Source organism: Pholcus phalangioides, unplaced genomic scaffold (assembly GCF_987345545.1).
Source record: "Pholcus phalangioides strain wild (caught in Gottingen) unplaced genomic scaffold, Ppha-v1.0 ptg000015l_1, whole genome shotgun sequence".
Taxonomy (NCBI): Eukaryota; Metazoa; Arthropoda; class Arachnida; order Araneae; family Pholcidae; genus Pholcus; species Pholcus phalangioides.
Genome location: NW_028301608.1, coordinates 115276048 through 115291719, shown reverse-complemented (window position 1 = coordinate 115291719; position 15672 = coordinate 115276048). Strand labels below are relative to the sequence as shown.

The 15672-nt window shown below is 33.0% G+C and overlaps 1 protein-coding gene across 1 annotated transcript in view; it reads right to left on the bottom strand.

The window, feature by feature from the left end:
• The window catches only part of REPTOR (repressed by TOR), a 53151-nt gene that overhangs the window by 10546 nt on the left and 26933 nt on the right, over positions 1-15672 (bottom strand). Inside the window, exons 3-5 of the mRNA XM_089245219.1 lie at positions 2715-3120; positions 1153-1226; positions 405-524 (exon numbers count right to left, since the gene is read on the bottom strand). Coding sequence (XP_089101345.1) covers positions 405-524; positions 1153-1226; positions 2715-3120 — 600 coding nt within the window. The remainder of the gene's footprint in view (positions 1-404; positions 525-1152; positions 1227-2714; positions 3121-15672) is intronic.

Sequence of the window (15672 nt, the reverse complement as noted above, 5' to 3'; positions counted from 1 at the left end):
ATTTGCTTACATCTTGCAAATAGGTGTGCCAAATCAATAAAATTTATTTTTTAAAGCTATTTGAAAGGGGCGAATTATATTTGTCAGGTTGAGGGTTAGTATCTGTTATTTTTATAGCCTCAATTAATATTATATGGTTATAAAAAATATTAGATTAATCAGTAAATTAATTTATTGAAAACTTTTAATTAACCATTTAAAAATTTTAACCGATTCCCAGCCCTAGTTTTTACATTATGTCAAAACCACATTTTTCAGAAGCTTGAGATTAGAAGAGACCACACATTAAAAATTTTCAATTCCAAAAAAAAAAATAGTTATGTTATCCACATTCGTAATTCATTAATTCTGAATGTCTTACTCTCTTTAATTCATCTACAGAAATAACAAGAACTGAATCTTACCATGCAGCCTTAGGTAGCTATCCATCTTCGGAGAACATGGCACATTAGAAGACTCTTGAAAATGCTCAACCTTATATTTAAGCAATCGTTTTAAATCAATCAGTACAGTGAGAAGTCTTTCTGCAATGTAAATAAATTTTAGGAAATTTAATTTTCCTTAACGTGAAAAATTGAATGATTTGAAGTGTGAGATAGTATATGAAACTTGATTAGAATCATTTTGTGGTTACAAGTGAAATGTTTGATTTTGGGGTGAAATACTGTGATTTGAACATTTAAATAAACACCACCAGATGGTGTAAGTGTTTTAAATAGTGAAAATTAAATATCAGCAGTGAGAGAGGAATCATTTTAAGAGTTTTTAGTATGATCTAGCTGTAACATGGACGTTAGCTAAATAAAAATGCTTTGTTTAAGAGTTCAAACTTGACGACAACACAGCAGGAGCGTTATGTAGTGGTGTGTCACTTTTCCTATTATTATTTTTTTTTGGTTTGGCATGACACTGTGCAGTCTGTCTGGATCGATTGTGAATAAATTATGAGCTCAGTAAGCTGCTAAATTGCCTATAGATAATTTTCTATACAGGATAAAAAAAAAAAGGAAATTCTCTCTTGTGCATGCGGAAAGGTATATTTCTGACTTGAGGGTTATACTCTCATGGGTGGGTAACCTTTCTTATATACTCTTTACTGAGCTAGATAATCACTAATTTATCCATGTGATAAATTCAAACTATTTGACTTACTGTGCTCTTGTTGGAGCCCATACAATTTTATTTTGTTTGCTTCATGTTGGGCTTTTTTCTTCAACCTGCAAACCCTTGAGAAAGAAAGAAAAAAATCATCGTTTTAGCCTACAAATCAGCCTATCAGTGTCAGAAAAATTCAAATTTATCAGTAAATTTATCTATCCTGAAATGCTACACGATACATTTTTTGCATGGGTGCAGCCTGAAACTACTTTTTTTTCAGTCATAAACATTGTAAAAACATAAAGACCATTACATTATGTTCATTCAGTTATCATTTCTTGAATACGTTTACATTGGAGAAACACAGGTGGGTGTCTGTGGGGATGGGGGGAAAATGATCCAAGTGCTTCAAATTTTCAACAGGATGGACCATGAGTTATTAATACACCATCAATTAACTGCTTTGACAAAGGGCCACCAGTACCGTTTTGTAAGGGACAATTTCAGGTTGTGGTATAGCAGAGAGTTTTTCTCTAATAGAAGTGTTAATAAATAACATAGCTTATCTCTAGGGGTTGTGAATTCTAAGACAATTGAGACATTTCAAAAGAAGTACGATAAAAATAGTAGAATAAATCAAGAAGCTATCCATACTTAGAATAAGATAACCATAATCTTTTTTATCGGCAGTATATCATATAGTATTAATTATTAGTTTTTTCTCTCGAGATATATATGCTTTTATACTAGAGGTTGCTGTATTCTGGTTATATTTGCCATCCATATTTTTATTCTGCCACCTCATTCGCCATTTTGCATAATGTAATGAATTTGTATTTGTATAAACTGAAACAATTTCTTAGTGAATTTTGCTGCTGGGAGCAAATTTTCTCATTTGCATTCAGAAAATTTATGACAGTGCATCTCACAAATGGCACGATTTTCAATCTGCACAGCATCATTGTAAACATTTGTTACTCAAATCAGACTCCAATGTTTATGCAAAAAATATAACTTTATAACCTTTTAGCTATTTCAAATAAGCTACATTCATTTTTATTTATCAAAATAATCTGAAAATGCCATTTTGAGCAATCCAATTTTATTTTAATCAAACCCGAAACTAATAAAGTCAATAGGATCTATTCCAAACTTGAAAAAATTTACAAGAAATTTAATGATGAAAAGTGCATTTCACATGTGGCAGGATTTCGAATCTGTGTGTCATCATTTTACACATTTGTTACTCGAACCAGACACATCTTAGTAATGACAAAGAGACTGCAAGGGGAAAGAAAAAAGACCATAATCAAAGCCAGTGTTGCCAATGTTTATGCAACAAAACATTACCTTTTTTTGCTTTTTCAAACAAACTACATATTTTTTTGTTCATCAAAACAGTCTAAAAATGCTCATCTATCATGTCGAGCAATGTAGTTTTTTTCAAATTCAAAGTAAAGGATAAAAGCTATTCAAACTCAAAACTAATGAAGTAAATTGGATCTACTCCAAACTTAAAAAAAAACCCAATAAGTTTAATATATAAAACAAGTTGATATAGTTAGAGTCATATGAAATTTATAATGCATTGCATTCAATAGAATATTGATATTTACCTTGAGGCAAGTTTGTTTTTTTCTTTTCTTGATAATGGTTTTCCATGACCACTCAATTCGTGGTTTGGACTGAGGTTATAAATCAGCTTGTTAAGTTTTTTCAGTTCAAGACCAATGGTATACAGTTTACGAGGGTTCGGTGTAAGATCATTGCCATCACCTTTTCTTGCTTTACCCGAATGTTTCACCGGCAAAGTGCACTCCTCCGAGAAAACAGGGTCTTTCACATCGTTAAGGATATGTGGATCACCTTCTTCTGTTAGTGGCATCAAATTGAGAGTTTTCACTCCTCGGGACTGCAAGTTGTACTGCCAGAAATACTTGTGTCTGCGAGTCTGACCTTTTGATTCTTTACGAGGTGGCCAACTTGTCGAGAATGTTTCATCACTTTCATATTGATACAAGTCTGGAAAAAAATTTATTATCTGTATAACCAAAATTTTTTTTTTTCCTTTTTCCTCCAACAAAATGAAGTATTATGTAAAGACATCAAGAATATGGCAGTTTGAAGATATATATATATATATGGTATATGTACAAATTTTTGTATGCATATATTGACATGTAACCTTTTCAACTGGATATAAGAATATTAAGAAATTATTAAAATGCATCTGCACTACTCATTATCCAGCATGCACTGATGTGAACAAGATGATAAGTCACAAGACAAGCAGCACAGTCCAGGAAAGTCTGTAACTTATTGGAATCTACCTGTTGTCACAGTTCATCAATTAATGCTCGAGTGGCACAGTGGTAAGATGCTCGTCTTCCTATGGGTTTGCTTTTCTGGGAAAGAGCATAGATAAAATGTTATTTCCCCTACCGAAACTGAGGTGACCACAGATAGATGATACCTTCATTTCAACCCAACTTGATCAGTAGTAAATTCATGTGTGGCGATATCACAAGAGTTGGCGTGTGATAAAGTAATAGTAGTATATGAATTAGGTTTGCATGGAGCTGCCTGAGTCATGTGGATGGTACAGTGATTTGACACTACTAACTCAGAGGGCATGCTGGAAGCTGAAATTCATTGGAAACTTACAACGCAAGTACATTAATGGTTTTCAAAGCATGCATTGCAGCTCCAGGGGTGTCGCAACAAGCTGGTGATATATTATATGTACCTATTCTGTATTTGAAGCAGTTACGTGTTAGACTATTCTAGGAAGACACGGATATATGTTGACTAGGTCAAGGGAGCCATGGGAGACCAAAGTTTGAGAACAAGTGCAGTTCAAGGATAGTGCTTTACCACATAGAAGTGTGTATGAGTAGCTACTGTGATATGGTAGCCAAAAATCTGAAACCATCACTTTATACCAAACAGCCAAGGCCTATTGTCAAAGAAAGTGCATGACATGTGATCCCACAAATGGCCAGTAATACCATTGAAACCATTTCAAGGTGCTGGAACATCTATCCTATAACAAGATCTCTCTCTCTCTCTCGCTCATTCCAACTATCATTTCTTTGAGCCATTCAAAGATACTTTACAAATTGTTAATTTTGTATGGACAAAGAAGAGCAGAAGTAGTGCATACATAGTAGGGCGACCAGCTGTAAACCTAATATGTGAAAATATGGACACTTGTGGACCACTGGATCAAGTGCATCTAAGAGGAAGGAGATTATGTAGAAAAATAACATGCTTGTTTAACTACCACATTTATGTAAGTAAACTATAAAAAAATAAAGTGTGGATGATGTTTTTGCATTCTCGTATTCCCAATTGCAGAGTAATACAAAAACAAGCCAACTTAAATATTGTGCTGAAAGAGTAAAATAATACATAAAAGTAATAAAATTAAAATTATCTCTAAAAATGACTTAATTAATAATTATACATGCATATTTTCATATTAGCCTATATAATATAATTTTTTACACGTGTCTCCACTATTCATAAACTTATTTTAGCTTCATACAAATAAAAGTACACACAGAAAACCAATTTCAGCCAACGACCACTATTCCACCTGCAGAGTGACCAGACCCTTGCTTTAAGAGACCATCATTATAACCACATGACAGCTGAGCTTAGCAGGATGCTGAATCACTTATTAATGATTTATAATAAAAAAAAATCGGGGGAAACTATTTTACCTCGTGCATGAAGAAGTATTTATTCAATACCACTTGTTATATAATCATGGATAATATTATCATTTGGGTACTGTATTATTTTTGTAAAGAATGGAACAGACCAATATCATAACATGGCAAAAAAATCGTTTTTATTTATCAAGACTATGGATAACATGATCGTTTTTTTTGTGCATTCTGAAGCTAAGCTTTAACCAAACTTATTTTTTTATTTTTTACCCTGTAAGTTATCATGCTGCAAGACTATGAAGGAGGCTAGAACATGCGCTCCTTCACATCCCTCCTTGTTGACAAAAATTTGCATACTTAATGTCGTGATCAGATCAGTACGTAGTACTTGTTGGGATCCATATACTTGTAGAGCTGCTTTTGCAATGGCCTTCCTGTAGTGAAAGAAATATATAAAGAAAAAACTTTTTCCGTTGAATTCTTGATCAGTTTATTTTATAGTTGAACAGATTCAAATTTATTTTTCCTGGGAGACTTTCTCAAGGGAATGTGTGAAACATACTGTGCATTATAAAAAGTATCTTGATTCATAATATACATCATACTTCCATTCTAACAGCTCACAATGATTGAATAAAAAAATGCTGCATTTTTTTATTCAAAGGCAAAAAAAACCACAAAACTTCCATTTTAGAATTTTAAAAATTGGAACGATTGAACAATTTGCCACCAATTGTGTAAAAAGGAAAACAGCTGACCCGTTTGACCAACACCCATTTACCATACACACCCTGTTCAATCAAACAGGATGTATGGCAACAGTATTGCAAACAGGACTTTTTTCAGATATAGTCATTTGGTTATTATTATAAGAAACCCAAAGTCCCGATGTAAGTGTATTAAGTGGTGTGGAGTGTATAGCTAGATCTCTCTCTATCTGTACATCTTTATCTCTATTTTTCTGTATCTAGTCTAAAGTTTATTGGTTTTTCACATATGTACTATACATATAAATCAGCAGAAAATACCCAATGATGATCAGGTTTCTTCTCAGAAGTTCAGGCAAAATGCCCTTTTTTGTCTATTTTCAAACTTTTTGGTAAAAATGTTTTTTTTCAAGGGTGGGAATTGATGAAGTCAATTTTGGAGCAATTTTTGAAGCAGCAAAATATTGGATTCGACACAGCTTTAGAGCAGCAGAAATTAAGTTATAGAGCAAAGATGTATAAATTTGAGACACAAAATAAATTTTACAAGAAAAAAACAATGAATTAAAGCAACAGTATATGGGGTTGATAATAAAAATAAAATTAAAAAATATCAAAAATTTAACAATAATAAGCAGCCATATTTTCTAGACAAATTTTTCACACCAGTCTATATTGGTGTGAAAAATTTGCATATATTACCCTTATTATTTATAATATTACCCTTAGTGAGCAAAGAGTGTGTCATCTTATACATTATATAAGATGACACACTCTTTGCTCACTAAGAGTAATATTTGCTGTCTACAATAGCAGCAGTTTAAATGGGCTGTAAGTTTTCAATTTGTTTTTTTCCTTAAATTAATCATTTCTTCAATTGAAACAATTGTATATATAATTTTTGATATTTTTATACTTTTGTTGTACAGTAGTAGTTGGTGCTACCTATATTCCAAATAACAATGGATATGTAACTGGGTACAGCCTACATTTGTGTTATAGGTCTACTGATTGAAAAAAAAAATGTTTCCATGGCAAAGGAATAGCGGACTGGGAAGTGCGCAGGTGTCAAGCCACATCTTAAAAAGTCCTGGATATGCTGCAGATTTTCACTCACTCCCAATATATTGAATATCTGTTCTACATTCTATTTTTTTTATAATATGATACTCACATATTCCCAAGGGATCACGATCTATCCAGGGAATTCGTTAGTGTTAGTAAACATCCATGCCCTAACTGGGATTCGAACCCAGAACTGCACAGTGAGAGGCGAGCTCCCTAACCACTCGACTGCCAGGCCATTTCTGCAGAATTATATTACAGCATCATTATATATTGTAAAGTTGTAGTTAGAACTTCAAAGACAATTTTTTTTTCATACTTTTTGACAATTATTTTCTTTATTCACCCCAGGTTAGCCACCACTTACAGAGTGGTGCCTGCCCCGTGCAGAGGTTGGCCCTTGAGCCACCCCTGTTAACAAGGAGTGAATGAGTAGGTTTTGAAATCATAAAACCTTAAATGTTCTTTGGTAAAAATTAAGCAGTGTTTATGTGCTCAGAGGGATCTACCATTTATGTTTCAAATGGGAAGTAAGAAACTGACGATGGATGAATATAAACAATTGATTTTTTTTTTCAATTTTATGGGCAAGATTCCTGCTGGTTTCTTGCTATACTCAGAAGGAAATGGTTGCAAAATGGGAGAAAATTTTGGAAGAATCAACATGATGTTTGGCGATTCAGCACTCATTATTTGGCAAAGTTTCCAAATTAACATTTGTGACTTGCTCGTTTACTTTCGGAATGAAAATTTTTTTCACAAAACATCGGATTTTAACGCAATGCCTATCGACCATAATAACTTTTGCTGCTTGCAGTGACAACTTTTTTCTTATTTCTTTTAAAAAAGGAATATGTTACTGAAAGAAATAAGTTTTTTTCTCTCGCCTGTGAAACTGACACGCATTTGCGTTTATGAGATTATCGGGGTTTCCGGGAAAATCCTAAAATTGATTACAACAAGAAACAGTCTTTCTCTCTAATTTCGTAAATTTATCTGGACTTTCGGCAACTCTTTCAAGGATACATTGGATTGGTTATCGGGGTTCGACATGTTTGTTCTATAAAAAAAGACCTGTCTTGTCATAATGTTGCGAAGGATAAATAAAAATTAAATATTTTTTGGTTAAAAATTTTCGTTCAAATAGGAAAACAATCTTTGTGGTGCTTGCAAAGCGTGAAAAGCACATACGGCACATTACTGTATTATGATGGGAGGAAGGGAAATGGTGCTGAAGTACAGAGGAATAAAAGCCTTCTTTTCAAACACAATTCATAACAGTGACATCATGACTCTTCAAGGCTACCCAAGATTCTACAAACAACAAATTCATGGCTTTGTGCTCTTTGCGTTATCCTCTTGCAAGTAAATGAAATATCAAGTTAATTGTGAAATAGAAAGTCACCAGTGCATTAGCATGTCATTTGTATTATTTCTGACTTTACATAGAATGCCTTGCACACAACTTCCTACTATACAAATTACGAGATACAAAACCTGAAGGAAAAAAAACCGGACAAAGTCAAAATGTGAAGAACTTCCGAACTAAGCTCTATTATGAAAAATTCCTGCAAGATGATCAGAAAGTACAAGTCTTTTGTCAACTCGATTACAAATTGAGCACGCAAGTTCAATAAGACAAAAATTTTTAACATAACACCCAACCATCATGTAGTACTGTCTTAATTCATGGGCTCACCTGAGCATGGCACAGGGTAGAGCTCAGAAAAATCACTTAGCGCAAATCATGTTCTTAAGACGGCCCTGCTAGCATGAGGAGCTAAAGGAATGTGTTTAATGCAATAGGGAATTTTTTTTCTCAAACATAATTACACTAATGAATTCCAACAACATGCTGAAATGAAAAAAAAGTTGAATTATCTGAAAAACAAGTTATTTCTTGTTGAAAAAAAAAAGACTTTATGCTCTTTTTTAATGACTTCTGGAGAATTAGAAAAAATCTCAGAATTTTCCCGGAGAATGATTCATACCGCAGAAATATTTTAATATTCTTCTGTGATTGTGAGTGGTGGGACTATGAATCTGACACAAAACATACGCTCAACATGATACTTTGCACACATACCAGTTTCATACTTAAATGTTACATTCTTATCTTTCTTTCTAACTTTCTTTTGAACAACTGCTTTTCCCTCTCTCTTGAATTGAACATTTACTCTTTCAGCTGAAATGAAAAGTGACACAAAACACTAATAGTTAAGGTAGGATAATGGCAAGTCATAATTTCATGACATGAAAATGAAAGTAGCTCTGAACTTTATCTTAATCTTTCCGCTTCTATCCAAGCCCAAGTTAGATTCAGTCATACTCAGTACTGAGTTTTTTTTTCACATCATGTCAGTAATTCACACATCATCGTAGAATTAAAGAAGAAAATTATAAAAAAGCTGGAAATGATTAAAATTTAATCAGGCTTGCCATACAAAAGCATTTACTTTTTGTCGCACCATGATCATTTTCTGCACATCCCTAAATTCCAAATGGGTAAGTTTGACAATTTTTTCCCTTCACTTTTTGTCACTTGCCGTGAGGTTGGTGTGCTAATGTGCACTGTGGGGGGGGGGGGACTTCCTACAGTAACAATGAACTTTACTGTCACTATTTTCTTATATAAGATTCAGACAGAGACTGAGCAAGTATCTAAGTCACAACACCTCTGAATATCCTTCGGTACAGGACAAAAGGGTCTTACTGGTCAGGGCTACCATGCCCCCACCCAAAAAAAAAACATTTACACTAAAAACCAAGATTTTAATATGAATCAATTGAACAATTCGTTTGCTTATTGAGCAATATATGAATATGCTGTGGTAATTTTTTGATTAAATGTTTGAAAACGGATAAAAGGTAATACACGCACGCTATTCAAAGAAGATATAGCTTTAGTTGCACTGAGAAAGAAACAACCAAAGAATGATCACGATTTTCTTTTTGCATCATTACACAACAGAACTATTTTCTCTTGAATATATAGAGTATCATCAACGATATGAACAAGGTAAGAATCAGAAGATTAATGAAAAATATCTAGGCCAGTCAAAACAAAATGAGTATGATCTTACTGCTTACAGACTGTGTTAGAAGTCCAGCTTGACATGGCTTTGTTTGAAATGTGGTTCTAAGCAAACTGTATGTACAGTAGGACCCTGATTATCCAAGCTAATACGTACTGGACCCACTTTTAATAACTAAAAACTCAGATGATATGAACCTAGCATAGGCGTATGCAGAATTTTCTTAGGGGGGGGGGTTTCAATTTTTTTTATTCTTAAGGGGGGTTTACGTTTTTTCCTGCAAAATAACACTATAATCTCAAAACTACTAAATAACACTAAATCTCCCCCCTCAAGGGGGGGGGGTTAGAACCTCAAAACCCCCTTTGCATACGCCAATGGAACCTAGTAGAATTTAGAGGTAAAATTAAATTAATGCCATAATTTTCTACACCTTATAGATAACTTTTAAACAAAAGTTAATTAAAATCAAAAAATATAGTAAAAGGAAATTTTGATCTGGGTATTTTTATTGATGAGCAACTTAGGTTTTATGAATATTGTTCAGCGGTGGTCAAAAAATCGAATAGGATGCTTGGTTTCATTTTCAAAAAGGTCTCTTCACTTTCTCCCAAAGTGATCTTTCCACTTTTCCCCAGGGCTTAGTTCGTCCTGCACACTGGAGTATGCCGTCAGGTTTTGAAGCCATACTTACAGAGGGAACATTGACTTGGTCAAGGGGGTGTGGAGATAATGGCACATGGGGCTTAAACTATGAAGAGAGACTTGATTTTTTGAAAATGTTTACATTGGAAGAGCGCAGATGTCAGGGATATGACAAAATTTTCAACGGGATGGATAAAATGGACCATGAGTTATTAATACATCATAAATCAACTGCTTCGACAAGAGGACACCAGTATTGTTTGGTAAGGGACAATTGTAGGTTGTGGTGTTGCAGGGAGTTTTTCTCTAATAGAATTGTTAATAAATGGAACAGCTTACCTCTGGGGATCGAGAATTCTAATGCGATTGACATGTCTAAAAAGAAATGTGATGAGCATATTGGGATAAATCGAGAGGTTATTCATACTTAGAAAAGACAACCACAATTTTTTATGGGCAGTATACTTATATTTTATCATAGTTATTGGTTTTTTTATTGCTCTTATTGGGTTGCTGTATTTTTGGTATAGTTTAGATATGTATTAGGCATCCATATTTGTCTCATGGGCATCTTTTTTCAGCCACCTCGTTGGGCATTTTGTCTGCTGTGGCTTTTGTATTAGTATTAAGTTACATGAAGTATTGTAATGCATTTACAGTTTACAATATTTTGATGATTACTTTGCGAAGTGATTTAGAAAATAATCTACTTTTAGATGATAATAATGTCTTCTGTCATCAAGCACTATCAAATGCTTCAGGAAGAACCATGGTGGTCGTGAGCAACAGTTTCAAAACACAGGCTTCATAGGATTTGAGTAATTCTGTGAACTAATCGCGAAAGAGTTGTATGGACCACAGAACCAGCAGGCTTGGATCAAATTTTCTGAAGAGCAGAAAGCCAGACTCAGTCAACACAATGGTTTCATGCAAAATGAATAGGTAAACTATGAAAAAAATGCATGAAAAAAAGAGAAGTCAAGATTTGAAAGCCTTCAATGCACACACACATTCTTCAACACAAGATTCTTTGTATCAAATTGATAGATCTGGACATTATATTTTTTGTTTGCATGTATAAGACACAGAAATGAGCTGACCCCATCACATAAGAGGAGGACCATGACCTTCCAGGCCCACAGAGCTTCAGCCTGGAGGCTCAGAACAATTCTTCTCAATTTTTGCACTATAAGTTCACTGTGAAGGGACCAGTGAAAAATCTGACTGGGGGGCTCAACAAAGGTCCCAGCCTAGGGGCCCCTGCTGCAGGATGTGAAAGCCATGAAGAGGACACCTACAACCCTGACTAGGTTGTAAACCTGGTGCAAAATAAAATAAAAAATTCAGTATTTCATCTTTTTATTCTCCTTCATTCAATTGTGAAGACATTCATTTTATTCTTTGGTCGGTTTTTTCTATAGGGTTTCTTAGTGTTTTATAAAATTTATCATCAGATATTATGCCATACTTGGAACAAATTGAATGACTTTCAATGACATGAGAAATCACATTTCAGTTAATGAAGATTTAGGCTAAAGAATGTGATTCTGAAACAAATTATCTTCGTTTTATTAATGAAAAATCAGGGTTGGGCATTTTTGCTGGCAAAAATACTTTTTTACTGGACACTGGTAAAAACCAAGGCAAAAATGGCTTTATGAAAAAAAAAACATATTTGACTCAATGTGTATTATATGTAACTTCAGACTCGAAATCATTAAAATGATCAACTTTATACTGTTGCAGTGTGAAGTAATATGGTGTAAAATACATTTACAAATAAATAGTGATACAGTCTATGCTTGTTATAATGAGCTCAAGTTGCAGTGATCATTCCATTACGACTACCTGTAGGAAAAGTCCTTAATGTGTGTTTCATATAGCGACTCTATTCTATACTTTTCCTTTCCATACAATGATCATCCATCATCCAGGATAATCAGAGTTGTTACACCAATATGCAATTCTCTTGTTTGTTTTTTTTTTTTTTCAATGATACTAGACACAAATTAATGAAGGAAGTATCAATTTATTTTATGCTTGGCAAAAACCTATTTTTGTCAAGATGTTTTATACTCTAGTTTTTTCAGCTATAGTAAAAACTTACCAACCCTAAAAATGACTGATAATTAAACAAAAATTACAGTTCAAAACTTATGCCATTTTCAAAATAAATAGAAAAATAAATGCATAACAATGCCTCGCACGCATAGATGGGGAAAGAATCTATTTTTGCCAGGTCAGTTTTTATAGTGATTTTTTCCACCTATGGTAAAAACTTGACAACCCTGATACAGTGAAATCTTGATATAATGATACTCTGTAGATCAAGAAAAAAATATTGTTGCATAGGGATTTAGTTATATTGAGCATCATTGTAGTGAGGTTTCACTAGAGATGTGACGTGAGAATATTCTCAGGGAACAAGAATATTTTCCTGGATGTAAAAATTGAAGAATAATCTAGAATATTCTTTTTTTTCTTTCAAATAATGAAATTATTTTACTAATTTTGTTTATTTATTAAATATAATTCAGTTTTCATTGCCTGAAACATTTAGAATTTTTTTTGGCATAATCACCTCATAATGACAAGTTTTAGTTCAAGAATATTCTCTGTCATAGTGAGAGGTTTCAAAAGTTTTTGTTATAAAGATTTTGGAACCCTTTAAGAATTAAAAATTTCTTTAAAAATTTGATAAATTTTCAGAAATAAATTCAACACAAAAAATAAAACTAAAGTTGATTGACAAAGTGACATTCTCATGATCACCTTTACTCTAAAAAATATAGAGAACTGCGTGTCATTTTTCCTTCAATAAACTCAATGAAGATATGCTCAAATTTTTTTTTATCACTCATATTTCTTTGCAAGTTGTTCAATTCATCCATGTTGTTTTCATTTTATTGCTTTACAAGTTTAATATTGTGAGCTGAAAACTTTAATTTTCCTCTTTGAGTTAAATTTATGAAGCCCCATAGAAGAGTACCATAGTATTATAGTCATAGTAAAAAAGAAAAAAGTGTTCTTTCTAAAATTTGGTCCCAATCAACTAATATCTATATGTATTTCTATAGAAAACTGTACTCTGACTTACACGGATGTTGCTGGTCCCACCTATCACATAACTTCGGGGTATTACTGTACTTTGTATATTTTAGAAATAATTGGTTTACTTTGGACACAATTTGCTACTTTCATTGCAAACACAATTGAATGAACAGCAGGGTATTAGATGTTCTAAACACTTTTGTGAGACATAATTTATGCTCATTCTTTGATAAAATTAATAAGTATACAGTCAAACCTCGTTAATGAGTCACTCTTGGGAGAGCAAAAATATGACTTAGTAAGCGGAGTGACTCGTTAAGCGGAATATGCCATAGCTGTGCCAATTCCTGCATGAGGACAATTGGGACTTCCAAAAAGTGACTCGGTAAGCAGAGTGACGTGTTAACCGGGTGACGCACTAACGAGATTTGACTGTATATATCACATTAATATAATTCCTAAACCAGAGTTTGTGTGTTTCAAACAATTTTTTCGTATTAAATTTTTTCTGAAATGAGATGCTAGAAGATATAAATAAATGTGGGAAGTATAAATTTTTTATACTTGGCAAAAACCCATTATTGTCAGGACATTTTTTACTATAGTTTTTTCCAGCAATGGCAAAAACTCACTAACTCAAAAATTTATCAATTCTTGTACTAAAGTTTGAGTTCAAAACTACCTTATTTGCATCTAGAAATATAATCAAATGCACAATAATGTCTCACATGCATAAATGGGGGAAAATCAATTTTCTCCAGGACAGTCTTTAACCTTGTCAAAAATTATGAGTTTCTTGTATTTCAAAACCTCTCTCCAACTATGGTAGGAGCAAGCAAGTGGTGCTGGCATATATTTTAAAAAAAAAGGTACACTGAAACTTTCTTTCCCATTAACCCATTTGCATCATTGGAAAAAATTGGCCCATACCACCAATTTTTTTACTGTAAAAAGATAGAAATATTTCAAAATGAGAAAAAGCGAAAAACAAAATGGCGTACACAAAGAATTTATGTTACTTAGTTCAATGAAGATATACATTGAAAATAATTTGAAAAATTAAATTTAATAGTTTTATACAGTATGGTAGTACTCTAGTGTTTTGTTCTTATGTATAAAAAACTAGCGTGCATATATGCACTTTGGTGATTAATGGCCAGGAAAATTCCATGCATATATATGCACTTATGATGAAAATGGGTTAAACAACTTTATACAGGCTGTATGAGTTAATCTTCAGAACACAAAATTCTTAAAATAACAAGCAGCATGACTGTACCCATAGTCATAGGCAGATATAGGGGGGCACCCTCTCTGTATTCACTGGTAAGGGGTAATTTCCCCCCCCCCCCAACCAATAAATAAAAGTGTATTACAGTGACATACTCAAACTAAAGCTACCGCAAGTTACGCTATTTCAGAGTTACACGTTTTCTGCGAAAAAACAGCACATTTCAAATTCAACCATAATCATACGATTATTGTTGAAATATTAGAGATTATTACGTGATAATTAAGGTATCCGACTACATTGAAAACGTCATTTTGGAAGAAAATATGGATTTCCATTTTTTATAAAAGCCCTATTTGTTGTGATTCCAAAACGGTCCTTGTTTTGTTTATATGATGCTTATAATCAAAGTTACGTTCACTTTAGTGTTGCGTTTTTACATACAAGTAATACGCGAATAAAGACTTTAAACGTGTTTTACGAAGAATGCTATTTTTGACATTTTACTTGACTTTGTGACATGATTTGTAAAAATTGGTGCATTGCATCCTTACGAAATTTTAATGTGATATTTTGTTATATATTGTTGAGGTTATGAACCAAAATCTAAGGTCTATCACATATTTTTTTTTGAATTACAGTGTTTTATAGACAAAATGTAGGATGAAATTTCAAAAAATTCACACATCGTACTTAAACATATTTTGGTGTAACTTATGAACATATCATGCAATCCTTCAAATTTTGGTTCATAACCTGCAACATTACTAGCTAAATGCACTGTGAAAATCACAAAGCATTTCATTAATAAAATTTTTTGCAATCGTGTTTCAAATATCACATGAATTTTGCCTAAAATTTGACATAAAAACGATTTTTTCATACAAAATGTCATAGGTAGAAAAAAATTTGTCACTGTTTTCACCATTTCGAGACACTTTCTATCAAAAAATATTATCAAAGTTCACTCCAGTAACATTTTAAAGAAAAGTGACAAGAAAGGTAGTCGGATACCTTAAGCAAAGAATTGTTTTATTCTATCAGAACATGATATGTGATGAAACTACACTTTTTTTTGAGAGGCTACATTAGGTTAATATAAAGATGAAAACTTTGCTCGGATTTAGAAATGGAATCCCAAGGCATGTTTGGCACGGGCCATTTTT